Raw genomic sequence first — 14,560 nt, forward strand, 5'->3', positions numbered from 1 at the left:
AACTTATATTGTGGTTTGTCAGCCGTGTTTTTGTTTAGTATATCCTGTGGACCGATCTAATTGTGCTTTATTCCATGTATTATTAGTAAAAAAAATCGTAGGAAAACATGCTGTGTGAGCAGGCACCTCTAGCCTGTATACAAGATTCGGCTTCCACAGGACGTATCTGTGACTTTAAAAGAAAAAAAAAGTGGGCGGTGCGGAATTACACAAAGAAAGGTCCCTCTGAAAACCTCTTCGTTATAAATACAGATGATCGACTTTGTGGACTCTATGTCCCACCTTGCATTGCTTTTCCCGGATATGAAAGTTGGATATATTACACATTGACCCTGTGCATTCTGGGACTCGTAGTTCCTGCAAGCATACATCCAAGTTAAAGGAACCGCTCGTTTGAAATCCGGCGAGGAGGAACAATCCAGGAAGAGAAAATCAGGTTGAAAGAAGGAAGAGGATTCAGAACAAACAAACAAAAAAAGCCGCTCTTAATAAGATTTCCGGTTTCCTTACTACTCTGGCAATTTTACTATTAGCCCTTGATATCTACAGCATCAGCACAGCAACAGAAATATACCCAGAATTTTGGAACATCGTAATTCTATGGCTTATTTGTATAACGAAATCAAGTTGCGAAAGTTGTTTAAATGAATGCGTAAAATAAAATTATATTTTATTTGAAATAAACAGCAGAGAAATAAAAATATTGTTACTTAGGATCTAGAAAACACTGACAGAATGTGTATGATTTAAGTGGTGCATTTGGACATGGAAAACGACATACACACCACAGCCCGTTGGCTGCATCTGGTGTCTCTAGTTCTCTTTTTGTTGTCCAGAGTATTGAGCTGAAAAGATCGCCGTTGATTTCAGTCTTTGGCTGTATTCTCATGATGTACAAAGCCACAAACACCTTGTGTATTGTATGAGGCCAGAGAACTGGATTAATGGTAAGAATAGTGAGCAGACACTGCTGCTTTAATTTTATATAGGTTAAACCTAAGCCACTTTAGGCCTTATAGAGAAAGATTCCTCAAATTTATTTTATTTATTTATTTATTCAGCTTGTATAGCCACCCACCTCACTTCTGTGACTCTGGGCAGCTTATGATTGAAAACATAATTGGTATCCAAGAACCCAAAAGCAACCATACAAACAATGTAAAATGTTAAAAACAAGTTAAGGTCATACAATACAGTCACCAGGAAAGCACAGTCATTCAACAACATGTCATTTTGTTGCCTCATCTTGCTCTCTAATCCTCAAGTGAGATGGCAAAGCCAGATCTTTATGCCCTTCTGGAAAGCTATCAAGGTTGAGGTCAGCCTGTTCTCATGGTCAGCACCTGCCGTGCAAATCCCAGCAAGCCAGTCTAGGTTTAATTTTTCAGACTGCCCTTTGCGAGTCAAAGACTTGACATCTCAAGCGCTTATTACTATTGTTGTTTCTACTACCAACCCCATTAAAGGCAATTTGAAAATAGAAATTTTGTTGGCTGATGATGAGGTTGCAAAGTCAATAGTAAGAAGTAACAAATATTGTCCAGCTCCCAGTGTAACTATTACTACATACTACAAACCTCTTATTCCAACTCCATGCAAGAGAAAAAATAAATGGTTGCATGCAGGCACACAAATACGTAGTGGTGTTTTTTTCACATTGTGCTTATTCCTCCGATTTGTGGATTTGTTTCTCTGATTCGTAGATCCCATCAGAGGGAGCTATAAACCTACACAACCTGTGTAGCGCAGTGCTGAAGTGTTGTACACCCAATTTTAAATTGACCTTAGCTGAACTGTTCAATGTGCTAGCCGCCCATATCTCTCGCAAATGAAGGCAAATATATGTGTCCTGGGATAATGTTGCAGGATCCAATCTGGATTGGTCACAGGACCTGGGGCTAAGTCTTCCGAATTTTCGTTAGAAATTCCTTAAGGATGGGCTCCAGCACAAGTCCAAAAGCTTGGAAGACAAAACCCCTGGTCCTGGTGATCAACCCAGATTGGATCCTGAGACTCTTAGTTCTTCACTTTCTCTCTGCCCAACTTGCCTTACAGGGTTTTCACTGTAGGAATAAAAGAAGGGAGATGTTCTTTGTGGGAACACACAAAGATAACTCATCTGAGCAAAAAGAAGAGCATTTGAATCACATCTTGAAATACGGGCATGGAGAGTGGGTGAAGAGTCTTCTCTGTCCTTCTCACGTAATGTTATGCAGGAAAGACCTTGGAGACTGGGCCAAGAAATGCTGCCAAAAGAATGAATGGTCAGATAAGAAACAGCATAGCCCACAGCTGAGTAGTGGGGAGAGCAAGAGGCTAGTTTTTTAAGCAGTAAAGGAAACAGAATTGGGGGGGTGGGCTGGGATTGTACTTTTAGATTTTCAAGATTCCGTCAATGTAGCTTTACAATAAAGTAGAATCAGCTCATCCGGTTGTCTCTTGTCTGATTTCAACCACAAACAAATCCAGTGTGTCTTTTAAACCTAGAGGACAAACTCTCAAAGCACCTTATCTTGAATGGGCTTTCAAGATTTGCAGTTCTTATAATGGATTAATTATTTAGATCAGACACAGACCCTCCCTCCGGATATTTGTGGCATGGTTTACCCAAGGTTTGGCCATGGAACATGCTGGCTGGCAATGATGGGCACTGAAGGGCATAATTGGCTTTGCTAAGATAGTTGAACTAACAACCTTTGATGAAAGGAACACACTGATGGGCCTCCAGCATATCTTCTAGAGACCAATATGGCTCTCAGATACCAAAAAGCTATTCCTCCTTAATTTATGCTTTACTACAGCCGGGGTCCTCAACCTTGGCAACGTTAAGACTTATGGACTTCAACTCCCAGAATTCCTCAGCCAGCTTTGAGGACCTTTGTACTATGGTTTAAAGAAAACTGTTAACGGTTTATTCCAGATACCATAGTTTAATCCAATGTGTGACCCCAGTTCATCAGCTAATCAGCACAAGGACACAATTCATCAGTTAATTAAGAAACTTCCTGGTATGTTACAAAATGTTACAAAGTAACATTTCAAGCCATCACAGAAGAAACACTTCCACTTGCTTCTGAGTAGACAAAGATTACACTACTGAAGTGAAAAAGCTGCCTACATTTACCTCTTTCACCTTTTCTTCTCCATTAAATTCCCACGTGAAAAAGGGAGAAATAGGTGTAGAAAGCTCCATTTTGCCATTGTTATATGGTGATTTCGATATCAAAATTACTCTAAGCATTTAAAACGGGTCAGGTTTTTCAGATCTGTACAATATTAAATATTTATAGTTGAGTGCCATATTGGGCAAGTGGACAAATTGCAAACTGGTCTACCCAGATGCAAAGACTGAATAGGATAAAGCATCTTGTTCCTCAAAGGTTGTGTAGGATAAGCATCTTGTTCCTCAAAGATTGAGTAGGATAAATAAAGCATCTTGTTCCTCAAGAAAGAGGATGCTTCCAGTTGCTGAGTCAGGGAATATCTTTATTTTTCTGTCTACCATGTAAATCGTACATTACCTTTTTCAATGTTTAGGAAGTTTTCAATTCTGGGATTGAAGTCCACATGTCTTATAGTTGACAAATTTGAGGCACACTGCATTCAGCTGTTCAATCAAGGAGGCACGCGCTACCCTCTGAAGGCTTATTCCAACAGAATACTTCAGCAAGCATATTGCACCAGAGATATTTAAGGAAACGTGAAATCTGACAAGTTGACAAGCTTTTCAATCATCCACAGGAAATCTGGCAGACAACCATCCCAACAGGTAACAGGTACATTTTATTTGATATACAGGTAGCCCTCGATTTACAACAGTTTATTTAATGACTGTCCAAAGTTACATCAGTTTTTAAAAAATGACTTATGACCATTTTTCACACAGTTACAACTGTTGCGGCATCCCTGTGGTCAGGTGATCAAATTGCAGATGCTTGTCAACTGATTCATATTTATGACGGTTGCAGCATCCTGGGATCACGTGATCATCTTTTGCAAACCAGTTGACCAGCAAAGTCAATGGGTAAACCAGGCTAACTGAAGAACTGTGTTACTAATTGCAACTCTTCACTTAACAACTGTGGCAAGGTTGTAACATGGGGCAAAACTCACTTAACAAATGTCTCGCTTAACAACATAAATGTTGGGCTCAATTGTGGTTGTAAGTTGAGGACTACCTGTACACCCCACCTTTCCACCAAGAGGGTACTCCCTTCCCCCTTTGCTCCCCTCCCCCTGCCATGAAAGCCCTGTTTTAGTAGATGAGAAACAGTAGTGGGGCCCATGTTGTCCAGGAGGATCCATGGATTAAGGCTAGACTTCATGTTCAGAAGAGATTGAAAAGCAGGGACAGCAGATCAGCATAACAATATGCCTGCAGCCGTGAGATTCAAGGGCACAGTTTCAGAGAAAGGTTTAAGAGGGTTAGAGCAGGGATGGGGAATTTCTGACCTGACTGGTGACAAAAATGTCCGTTACCATTTTTCCCCTATGGCCACGCAAATGGCTTCCATGGTAATTCACAAATATCGGGAGCTCAGGAACAGGACGTTCCTTATCGTTGGTATAGGAATGGCAGATTTAGTACGCCATATTTTAATCTGTATCTATTGCTCATTCAGACTATCTGCCAATCATTCCACTATAAGAGAGGTCCCCAATGTTTTGGGCACCAATTTCGTGGAAAGAGGTTTTTCCGTGGACCGGAGAGTGCGTGGTTTTGTGTGCTGCCTGCATCTCGCAGATGGGGCTTTGCTTGTTTGTGCGGACTGGCTGCTGGCGTGCCGCGGCCCGGTACTAGTCCACGGACTGGGAGTTGAGGATCCCTGCACTACAGGTTGTCCTCAATTTACAACCGCAATAGAGCCCAACATTTCTGTTGCTAAATGAAAGGCTTAAGGGAGTTTTGATCCACTTCACAACAATTGCTTGCCACAATTGTTAAATCACGAATTGCTGCAGTGGTTAATTTAGTCACACGGTTGTGAAGTGAACCTGGCTTCCCCTATTGATATTGCTTCTCAGGGGGTTGCAAAAATGGATCACGTGACTCAAGGGACATTGCAACCGTCACAAATATGAATCAGTTGCCGAGTGTCTGAATTCTGATCACGTGACCGTGGGGATATTACAACGGTCGTGTCAAAAATAGTCATGTCACTTTTTTCAGCACCGTTGTAACTTTGGCCGGTCACTATGGGAATGACCATTTTGTTGCATGCCGAGGGCACATCATTTGAGGTAATGAAACTAGTCCTCTGGAAGTACCCGCCTTCTCTTGTGGACACATGATACTCCAGGATTCAGTTGCGGGAAATGGGGTGGGGAAAAGAGGAAGGAAACAGTATTTTTTACCCCAAATTTCAGAAAAAAACTGATTCTCGTGAAGTCCAGTTGACCAGTTTACAGCGATTTGTATTTTTTAACGTCAACAGTTGTGGAAAGAATACCTAACTAGATGGAAAACCTGGGCAAGATGGTAGGAAATCACCTTAACCAAGAGTTTTGGACTCCAGAGATTATTTTGGGCTGGAAATATTGGGAGACACTTCTGCACAGGAGTAACACAAATCCTTTCCCAACTACGAATAGTCTTCAACTAACAACCGTTTGTTTAGTGACTGTTCAAAGTTACAACGGTGCTGAAAAAAGTCACCTAGGACCATTTTTCACACTTATGACCATTGCAACCGTTTTGATCATGGTTACATGATAAAATCTGGACGCTTGCCAACTGGCTCATATTTATGACTGTTTCAGTGTCCTGGGATCATGTGATCCCCTTTTGTGACCTTCTGACAAGCAGAGTCAATGGGGAAGCCGGATTCGCTTCACAACCGTGTCACTAGCTTGTCAAGTGCAGTGATTCACTTAACAGCTGAAGCAAGAAAGGTCGTAAAATGGGGCAAAGCTCATTTAAAATCATCGCTCAGCAACAGAAATTTTTGCTCAGTTGTGCTTGTTAGGACAACCTGTATCAGGGCTGCCAAAATAGGCCTCATGGGAGAGTCAAAATGAAACAACGCAACAAGTTGCTTCATTTCCACTTTTGGAAGGGAAAGCCTGGGGAATTCTGGGAGTTAAAAGTCCACACTTAAAAAATACCCCAATGATTTAAAATGTAAAAGGATAGTTCTAGAAGAAAGAGGGGGGGAAAATGGAAGACTGATTTGAAAGGATGTGCCTGGCTTTTGCCTAGTGAAGTTAGACACAATTGGGACCCCATCCTGTGATCGCCATGGTATGAATATGGAATCGCAGATTACAACAGTGTTTCTGAACCTTGATAATTTTAAGATATATATGGACTTCAACTCCCAGAATTCCTCAGCCAGCATGCTAGTTGAGGAATTCTGGGAGTTGAAGTCCATACATCGTAAAGTTATCAACGTTGAGAAACCCTGAATTAGAATCTGCAGTGTAGTACCCATGGGTTCACAGGCCATCCACCACCCATCAAAAAGTTGCTCATCACCATTAATTTTTTTAAACAGAAAGTGTTGAAATTTCATGTATCCATAATTTTTTCAGGACTTCAGCTCATTTATGTGGAATCACAGGATTCCAGAGCTTCTTTGCAAGATCTTAGGACAGGGGTCTTCAAACTTGGCAACTTTAAGACTTGTGGACTTCAACTCCCCGAATTCCTCAGCCAGGCTGGCTGAGGAATTTGGGGACTTGAAGTCCACAAGTCTTAAAGTTGCCAAGTTTGAAGACCCCTGTCTTAAGATAATCCTTGAAATCTTGCAAAATGTTATGGGATCAATTTTGATATGAGCCAGAGGACCGAACAAGGTTGCCTGCTTGTCATCACTGAGGCCATGGCCTTCAACAAACAGGGGGGCTACACAGAAGGGGGTAGGAGAGACTCGAGCCCCTTTACAAAAGAAATCCCAGAGATATAAAAAACAGTTTAGACCCCCATCTTCAGCCATCATACCTCCCCTTCCTAAGAACATGATTTTCCACCTCCAGAATTGAGAAGTTAATTCATCTCACACTTTTCATGAAAAAGAGGTGGTGTCATCTGAAGAAAAATAAACCATGCTTGCCCAAATAGACATCCATTTGGTTTTATCTTTTTGATAAAAGGAACGATTTCTGCCTACAGATCTATTTAACTGATGTTCTTTGACAGACGTTCATTTTGATTCGATTTTTCAGGGGTTCCTCCTAAAGCCCACATTATCAGCCACAAATGAGTGAGGGGGGGCACTTTCCCCCTCACCTTTGTCTCTCTCTGCCTTTTCTCTCCCTTCCTCTTCACCTGAAAGCTGGGTTGGAAGATAAAATTCTGGCTATACATCAGAATGGAATGCTTCTGATTTGGAGGCAACCATGCCATCCCTAGATGAACCAGCTTAGAAAAATATTCACTAAAGGATGCAGCACATGTTACAGATTTCAGACCCTAACCAACCTTCCTTTCCATTACCCACCTTTTATTTCATTTTCCATTGATTTTATTCCTCTACTCCTTTTCGTTATTGCAAAATATTGCAGCCTACAGTTTAGCACACTGAAAGTCATTTGCTCAGAAAAAGAAGTATCTCAGAACTATTTTTTTTTTTTAGAAAAACCAACAAACGAAAGAAAAATCAGGAAAAAAAGGATCTTGCTTAGAAATAAGCAATAAAATCCGTCAATTGGCCATTGACAGTACATAATCTGGCCAGTAGGTGGCGTTCTGAGCTTGTTTTGGCTCTGAGGTCTTTTTTAAGCAGAAACTTAGATCTGGAGAAACCCTGTTGGTCAAAGTTTCCCCAATGAGTTCATGATTCTTGCTTAGCTACCAAATGAAAGGCATTAACGGATGAGGAGGACAAGATGGAGTCACTGTAGTTGTCCCTCCGGGAACACCAAATCTCCAGCAAAACTGCTTTGCCCTACTCCATTTATCTTGGTGGCTTGGCGTTGTTGTTATTGTTGTTTGCAAACGTCCCCAAAGGCTTGTTCACTGTAGGTAGGCAAGGAAGCAATTATCCAGAGCTAAAAAAAAAGAACAGAAGACCAGTGACATAAGATTATAACATGCTTCAGAGACAATTGAAGAAACACAGATTGAACGAAGAGCTAAGTCAAACCAGGAGCTACTCTGTCTGATAATACTGTATTCATATGTTCTAAAACAGAGATGTCAAACTCAATTTCATGGAGGGCCGCATCAGCATTGTGGTTGCCCTCAGGGGGCCGGGTGGGTGTGGCCTGGATGGGTGTGGCCTACTGGGTGGGTGTAGCTAGAGTGTGTATGGCCTACTGGGTGGGCATGGCCAGCTCTACATCGTTCGCATCAAGGGTGCCTATGGGGGCCTGGGCAGGAGTGGGACAGATCTGAGGGTCTCTGGCAGAAGGAGGGTCTCTGGGCCAGGGCCAAGGCAGCTGGGGCCGTTCCCTCACTGTTTCCAGGATGGCTTCGCGGGCTGCATGAAACCACTTCGCGGGCTGGATCTGGCCCCCGGGCCTTGTGTTTGACATGTCTGTTCTAAAACAAGGGCAAGGAGAAATAGAGGTACATAAATGAGAATTCCATTTGCAACTTTTACCCAAACTCAGATAATTTATACCACAAAAGCAATGTCTCTCGACGTTGTCAAGTTTAAGATGTGTGGACTTCAACTCCGCACATGCTGGCTGGGGAATTCTGGGAGTTGAAGTCTACACATCTTAAACTTGACAACATTGAGAAACACTAGAGAAAAGGATGTCCTCAGCTGCCTCTTGTCTGATTATTGTCTAATACGCACCCCTTCCTCCTGTCTCCCAAGGTCAGTCCCCCATGCCGCTACCTCTACTCCTAAAGGCAGAGTTCAACCATTTCTCTCTTTCTGGAAAGAATCAGAGCAGATGCAAAAAATACTGCACCATTGGGGAAGAGAGACTGATGTATGAGGCTTAGCTCAAGGAAGGAATCAAATGCATCGTTAAGTCTTGAACCCCTTCGCGTCCCCAAGTCCAGCCCAACTGGAATTTCATTGACTCTTGTCTCCCGTCAATTTGCTTTGATTATTAGTAGTTCAATTCTTGTAGAGAGTTTAAGCTTGCAATAAGCCCTTATGTACATTTGAACTGCCTGAGTTTCCTGGTGTCCAAGCTTGACAGCCAGTGCCCTAAGCAGTATGTGGTTAGGGAAAGGGAAGGAAAACTACTTTCCTATAGTTCTTACAAATGGCTGGTGGGGAATCAGAATCTCAATTGATAAAAGCCACTTACGTGTACAGAGGCTGTAGCTGAAGGTGTGACATCTTTTGGGGTGCCTGGTAGCCGTAGGAATCAAACCCTCCAATGAAATCAACTGTGGGTGAAAAGAGAAGAAGGTGATTGTTCTGACAAACAGCTAGACCAGGGGTAGGCAACTTTGGCTCTTTTATGACTCATGGACTTCAACTCCCAGAATTCCTGAGTCAGCTGACTCAGGAATTCTGGGAGTTGGTCCATGAGTCATAAAAGAGGCGAGGTTGCCTACCCCTGAGCTAGACAAGGTAATGGTTATTATCTTACTCAAAAGAAGTCATTTAAAGCAGAGGTCCCCAACCTTTTGGGCATCAGGGACCGGTTCCATGGAGAGAGGTTTTTCTGTGGACCAGAGGGGGCGTGGTTTTGTGTGCTGCCTGCATCCCGCGGATGGGGCTTTGTTTGTTTGTGCAGACCAGTTGCTGGCATGCCGCAGCCTGGTACCGGTCCACGGACCCCCAGGGTGGGGGACCCCTAATTTAAAGAAAATTGCAATAAAGCACCTAGCATGCCAGCTGGGGAATTCTCTGAGTTGAAGTCCACACATTTTAAAATTACCAAGTTTGAACAACATTGCAGTAAAAGAACAAGAGATCCCCTTAAGTTGCCGAGGCAGATATTCATGGATGAACCTCAGATTTTTTTTTCCTAAATTTTTTTCTATTCCTTCAACTATTGGTTTGCAGGGGGAGGGGAAGAAAATCAGTTCAGGAGTTCCCACTTTTTCCTCTACCTTTTTTTTAAAAATTGCTTGCTTGTTTGCACTGATGGGCACATCAAAAATTCCCAAATGTCATTGAACCCTCAAATGACCAAGAAACAGCTTGAGTTTACCCAAATAAGCAAAACAACAAAAGCATTTACAGGTAGTTTTCGATTTACTACCTGTAAATGGTTTTGCTGCTTTACTTATTTACTACCTGTTGCTAAGTGAGACATCTGTTAAGTAAATTTTATCCCATTTTACGACCTTTCTTGCCACAGTTGTTAAGAGAATCACCGCAGTTGTTAAGTTAGTAACACGGTTGTTAAAAGTGAATCTGGCTTCCCCATTGACTTTACTTGTTAGAAGGTCGCAAAAGGTGATCACGGGGGGAAGAATTGTCTACAAAGATCACTCATTTAGTGAAAAGACTTCCTGGCCCATCATCCTTTACCTGGCCAAGGAGGGGAACCCAAAGTCTCCCCACAGGGTTAAGTGAAGGTGGAAGAAAGTCTGATGAGTAGCTGATGGTGGAACCTATGCGTAAAGATTTCAAAGGCTTCAATAAAGCATAAATAAAGGGGAAGCATCCAAGCTTACTCCATTTACCCAGTGGTAAATGAGATATTTTATCTATTAAAACTAGCAAAACCTACAGCCCTGTTGATACTTTCCATCCATCTCTTTTTCATTCGGTATTGTCTGAGCTTTTCAAATATGCTTTTAATGTATTTTCCATATTAAATTTGCTGCAGCCAAGGCTGCCCGTCTCATCTTTTTAATGGAGTGTTTTATTAGGTCTGAAAATAAATCAATGAATGTCAAAAACCAAAGCTCTCTCAGTACCCATGAGGGTGGGTAGAAAAAGAGAGGGAAGGAACACGGGCATAAGAGTTTGGTCCCACAGAGCTGGAGAGACAGCATGCTAATGCTTACAATTTGCCACCCATGAATAAGCTTTTTCATGTGTAAAGCTTATTAATAAAGTTCATTGGCATCAAATCACACAGTGCCCGTGCTGTTAGGAGCCCCTGCCGGGATTCAAATATATAAGAGCCGCTTCTCGCATTAGGTAAGAAGTTCCTTATTTCACACCAAGATTGTAATTTTCCACTGTGCTATTGGAACTTTTGTCAGGCCATATTATCAGCCTCTGGCTGGCAGGTGACAATCTTTCTGGGAAAAGAGCTGAGGATTCAAGAGAACATCCCAAAGGTGTTTATCCAAAGGCAACTGGACTTCCCTGGTTTTCTCCTTTGAAAACGTTTTGCTTCTCATTCAAGATGCTTCTTCAGTTTTTGAAGTCCAGTTGCCTTTCGGGGGAAAAACACCTTTGGGACAACCATGACCTGGATGATTGAGAATCTCCATAGATTCAAGAGACTATATTTATTCATTTCTTGGAGAAGACAGGGAAATGAATGAAAAAGCGAAAGAAACTGGGGATGAAATAGAACCCCTGCTTAAAAAGCATTAGAAGATGGTTTCACAGAAATTAATTAATGGGAAATAGACAAACAAATAAAAAATGAACTCTTGTAAGTCAAGGACTACCTCTGTTAAGATTCACATGAACTTATATAAATACATAACAAGAAAGGGAAAGAGAGAGAGAAAGAAGAACAATCTTTAAGCAGCAGAAACTGGAATATGAAAAAATTCTTTGCTGTCTTCTCATGGCTGACCAAATTCTTAAACATTTGGCAGCCCCACTGACAAACCACTTCTGCATCTCCCTAATAATTCAAGCGGGGACAATATTCCTACTTATTCAGTGCGATAATGGATACTTACAGCTGTCTTCCTCCTCCATAAACATTTTGCTGACATAGCAGGCGTAAACAAATCCGAATAGCTTCAAAATACGTGTTTTGAAAAAAAGAGAAAAACTTGAATTAATTATTTGAAAGCAAAGAAATGCACCAATTATTGTCACACTAGGATCCGACCATTGAAACAGATGAGGGAAAAGTTCAGGCAGCCAAGTTTATTTCTTCCATTTATATCTCCGCTGCTGTCTCAAACTACTCTCGACCATGCTGGATCTTTAGATACAAAATTTGAAATAAGAGCAAGACCAAATGGGTCAAGGTGGGCTGATTAATTTAAAACTCTCAAAAAAGTAAGCCAACTGTCAAGCTCAACATAACGACTTATCGCCCTCGGAATTAAAAAAAAATAAGTTAAAGGCAAAGTTGCAAATGGAAGGGTCAAAAGGATGTTCAGGACTTGCAAATTTTTAGTGATTTACCAGGAAGCAGTTCTGACTAATCTTTGTCATTGGGCTTCATTTAACAAAGTAATCCTTAAACCTGCTTAACACAACACAATTGCTATGTTCACGTGACATGTAATATTACAGGCTGTATGGTTTGTACACTGGCGAAACCATAGAGTTTTATGCGGGAGAGGGGGAACTTGCGCCCACAAGAAGCTTTCTGAAACACAGCTCCCATCATCCACCACCAGTGGCCATGTTGACTGGAGCTGCTGGGAATCATCAGTGCCCCATATATGATGATATATGTGAATGACCTTGGGAGATGGGGAAAAGAGATGCTGCCTAAGGGAACGATCAAATAAGAGAGCGCAGAGCCCACAGCTGCCCTGTGGGTGGAGAAAGAGGTTCAGAAGGAAACCCTCCCTACGTGATCAGGCTCGGAAAGTTTGTACTTTCAGGCTTGCAAGATTCTGTTAATGTTAATGAGCAATGATTCAGCAGTTAAAGACACCGAGCTGGTCAGCTGCAGAGCTGATAGCCCAGGTTTAAGACCCAAGCACCGCACGACGGGGTGAGCTCCTGTTACTTGCCTCAGCTGCTGCCCACCTAGCAGTTCGAAAGCATGTAAATGTGAGTAGATAAATAGATAAACACTTCGGTGGGAAGGTAACAGCATTCTGTGTGCCTTTGACATATAGCCATGCTGACTATGTGACCACAGAAATTGTCTTCGGACAATGCTGGCTCCCTCGGCCAAGAAACGGAGATGAGCACCCTGCCTTAGAGTCAGACATGACTGACATGGAAACTTTTACCTTTAGTCTGACACTTAAGTAGAATTAGCTCATCTGGCTGTATTCCCTGTCTGGTCCACCTGAGGAGGCTGACATCAGACTTTTAATTCAATCCATTGAAGGTGGAGAATCACTTTTTCCTTCCTCCCTCCTTCACTTCCTTCAGCTTAATATGCCACTGACTCTGAGCAGCGTATGTACCCCATGCAGTATTCTGATGAAAAACAAATACCCAAGAAATATATACCAAAATACCCTAGGGCAGGGGTCGGCAACCTTGGCTCTTTTATGACTCGCGGACTTCAACTCCCAGAATTCCCGAGCCAGCTATGCTGGCTCGGGAATTCTGGGAGTTGAAGTCCGCGAGTCATAAAAGAGCCAAGGTTGCCGACCCCTGCCCTAGGCAGTGCTAACAGGACTCCTAGACAACATTAAACACCAGAAAAGAGATCAAACAGAGCATTTCTGGTCCCAAAGCCATGCTGGAAATGTCAGTTTTAATAGCGTTTCAAAAACCTAGGAGGCTAAGGGCCAACGTAAACTTCAGGGGGAAGGTTAGGACTGACAGAGGGATATTGGAGATACAAAATGTCAGCTTCCCATTTAACTTTTTTAAAATGAAAACATCTGCTTTTTTAATTTTAAAAAATGGTTGAAAGCCTGAAGAGCACAAAGGGAGGTGAATCTGATGTCCATATTTGATAGATACTGTATATACTTTGTAGATCAAATGGGAGCAAAGGGTTTTTTTTTTGTTCTTGTTCAAATGGGTATAAATTCTGCAGCAAAAACTGACAGTAGAATCTTTACTGCCTCAGTTTTGTTTTGTTTATTTTTAGAAGTAATGGAGAGGCCAAACCATCCAAGAAGAGCTACCGATACCACTTACTTACCGCAAGGAATATCTGCATTGCGCTGCTCACCACCTCAATATATTGATAATCAAGCAAACATCCAGTTACTGTGATGACATGATGGTCTTCTAAGGCTAAGTTGGAGTTGATCACTGGGGTCACCAGGCAACCAGGACCATTCTCCATCCACCACGAGCGATGCAGTGATGTGTTAAAGGTCATGATGAAGTCTCGATCCTACAGAAATGGGAGAAAGATGAATTCAACGGTGAGGTTTGGACCGCTACAAAGATGGAGAATATATACATACTCATAATCCCTTTGAGGTAAGCAATGCCATGCAAAGAAAAGAAAAGCAGTCATCAGAAGCAATGACATCCAGAGTGATGGAGTGTTAAAACCGGAAAGATGATGGGCAGAACATCACAGTACAAACCAAAAGAACACAGTATGCATTGTGATACTCCATCCACTATCTGCCAATTTTGAACTTTGCAGGGACCACTGACTTAATGAGCTTATAAATATTGAGTTTTGTTGCACAACATAGCTGAGGTCAATCAAGATTTCCACGTGATACTTTTCAAAAAGGTAATAAATGAGTAGACTGCATAAGCAGCCTTACCCCTACCCATGCCACAACAGTACTGGTCAGTTTTAGTGCCTTGTGTGCAAGCCAGGATCTCTAATTTGTAGACTATCTTGTAAGATGACACACTGTTGTCTTATCCAGCTACTAGGAAGTGCATACAATAGA

The 14,560-nt window shown here is 42.0% G+C and overlaps 1 protein-coding gene across 4 annotated transcripts in view; it reads right to left on the reverse strand.

Moving 5' to 3' along the window:
* Positions 1–6,721: 6,721 nt before the first annotated feature.
* NKAIN1 (sodium/potassium transporting ATPase interacting 1) overlaps positions 6,722–14,560 on the reverse strand; it is a gene marked incomplete at its 3' end in the record, with an annotated part of 29,955 nt that continues 22,116 nt past the window's right edge. For 2 of the 4 annotated variants that reach the window (XM_083370053.1, XM_083370054.1), the window contains exons 4-6: positions 13,843–14,040; positions 11,729–11,789; positions 9,207–9,292 (exon numbers count right to left, since the gene is read on the reverse strand). In XM_083370053.1, coding sequence (XP_083226179.1) covers positions 9,207–9,292; positions 11,729–11,789; positions 13,843–14,040 — 345 coding nt within the window. Of the gene's footprint in view, positions 7,990–9,206; positions 9,293–9,532; positions 9,706–11,728; positions 11,790–13,842; positions 14,041–14,560 lie in introns of those variants that run through there. The other 2 variants (XM_083370051.1, XM_083370052.1) reach the window with 2 other exon arrangements.

Source organism: Vipera ursinii, assembly GCF_947247035.1.
Source record: "Vipera ursinii genome assembly, chromosome: 9".
In the NCBI taxonomy this organism is placed as follows: Eukaryota; Metazoa; Chordata; class Lepidosauria; order Squamata; family Viperidae; genus Vipera; species Vipera ursinii.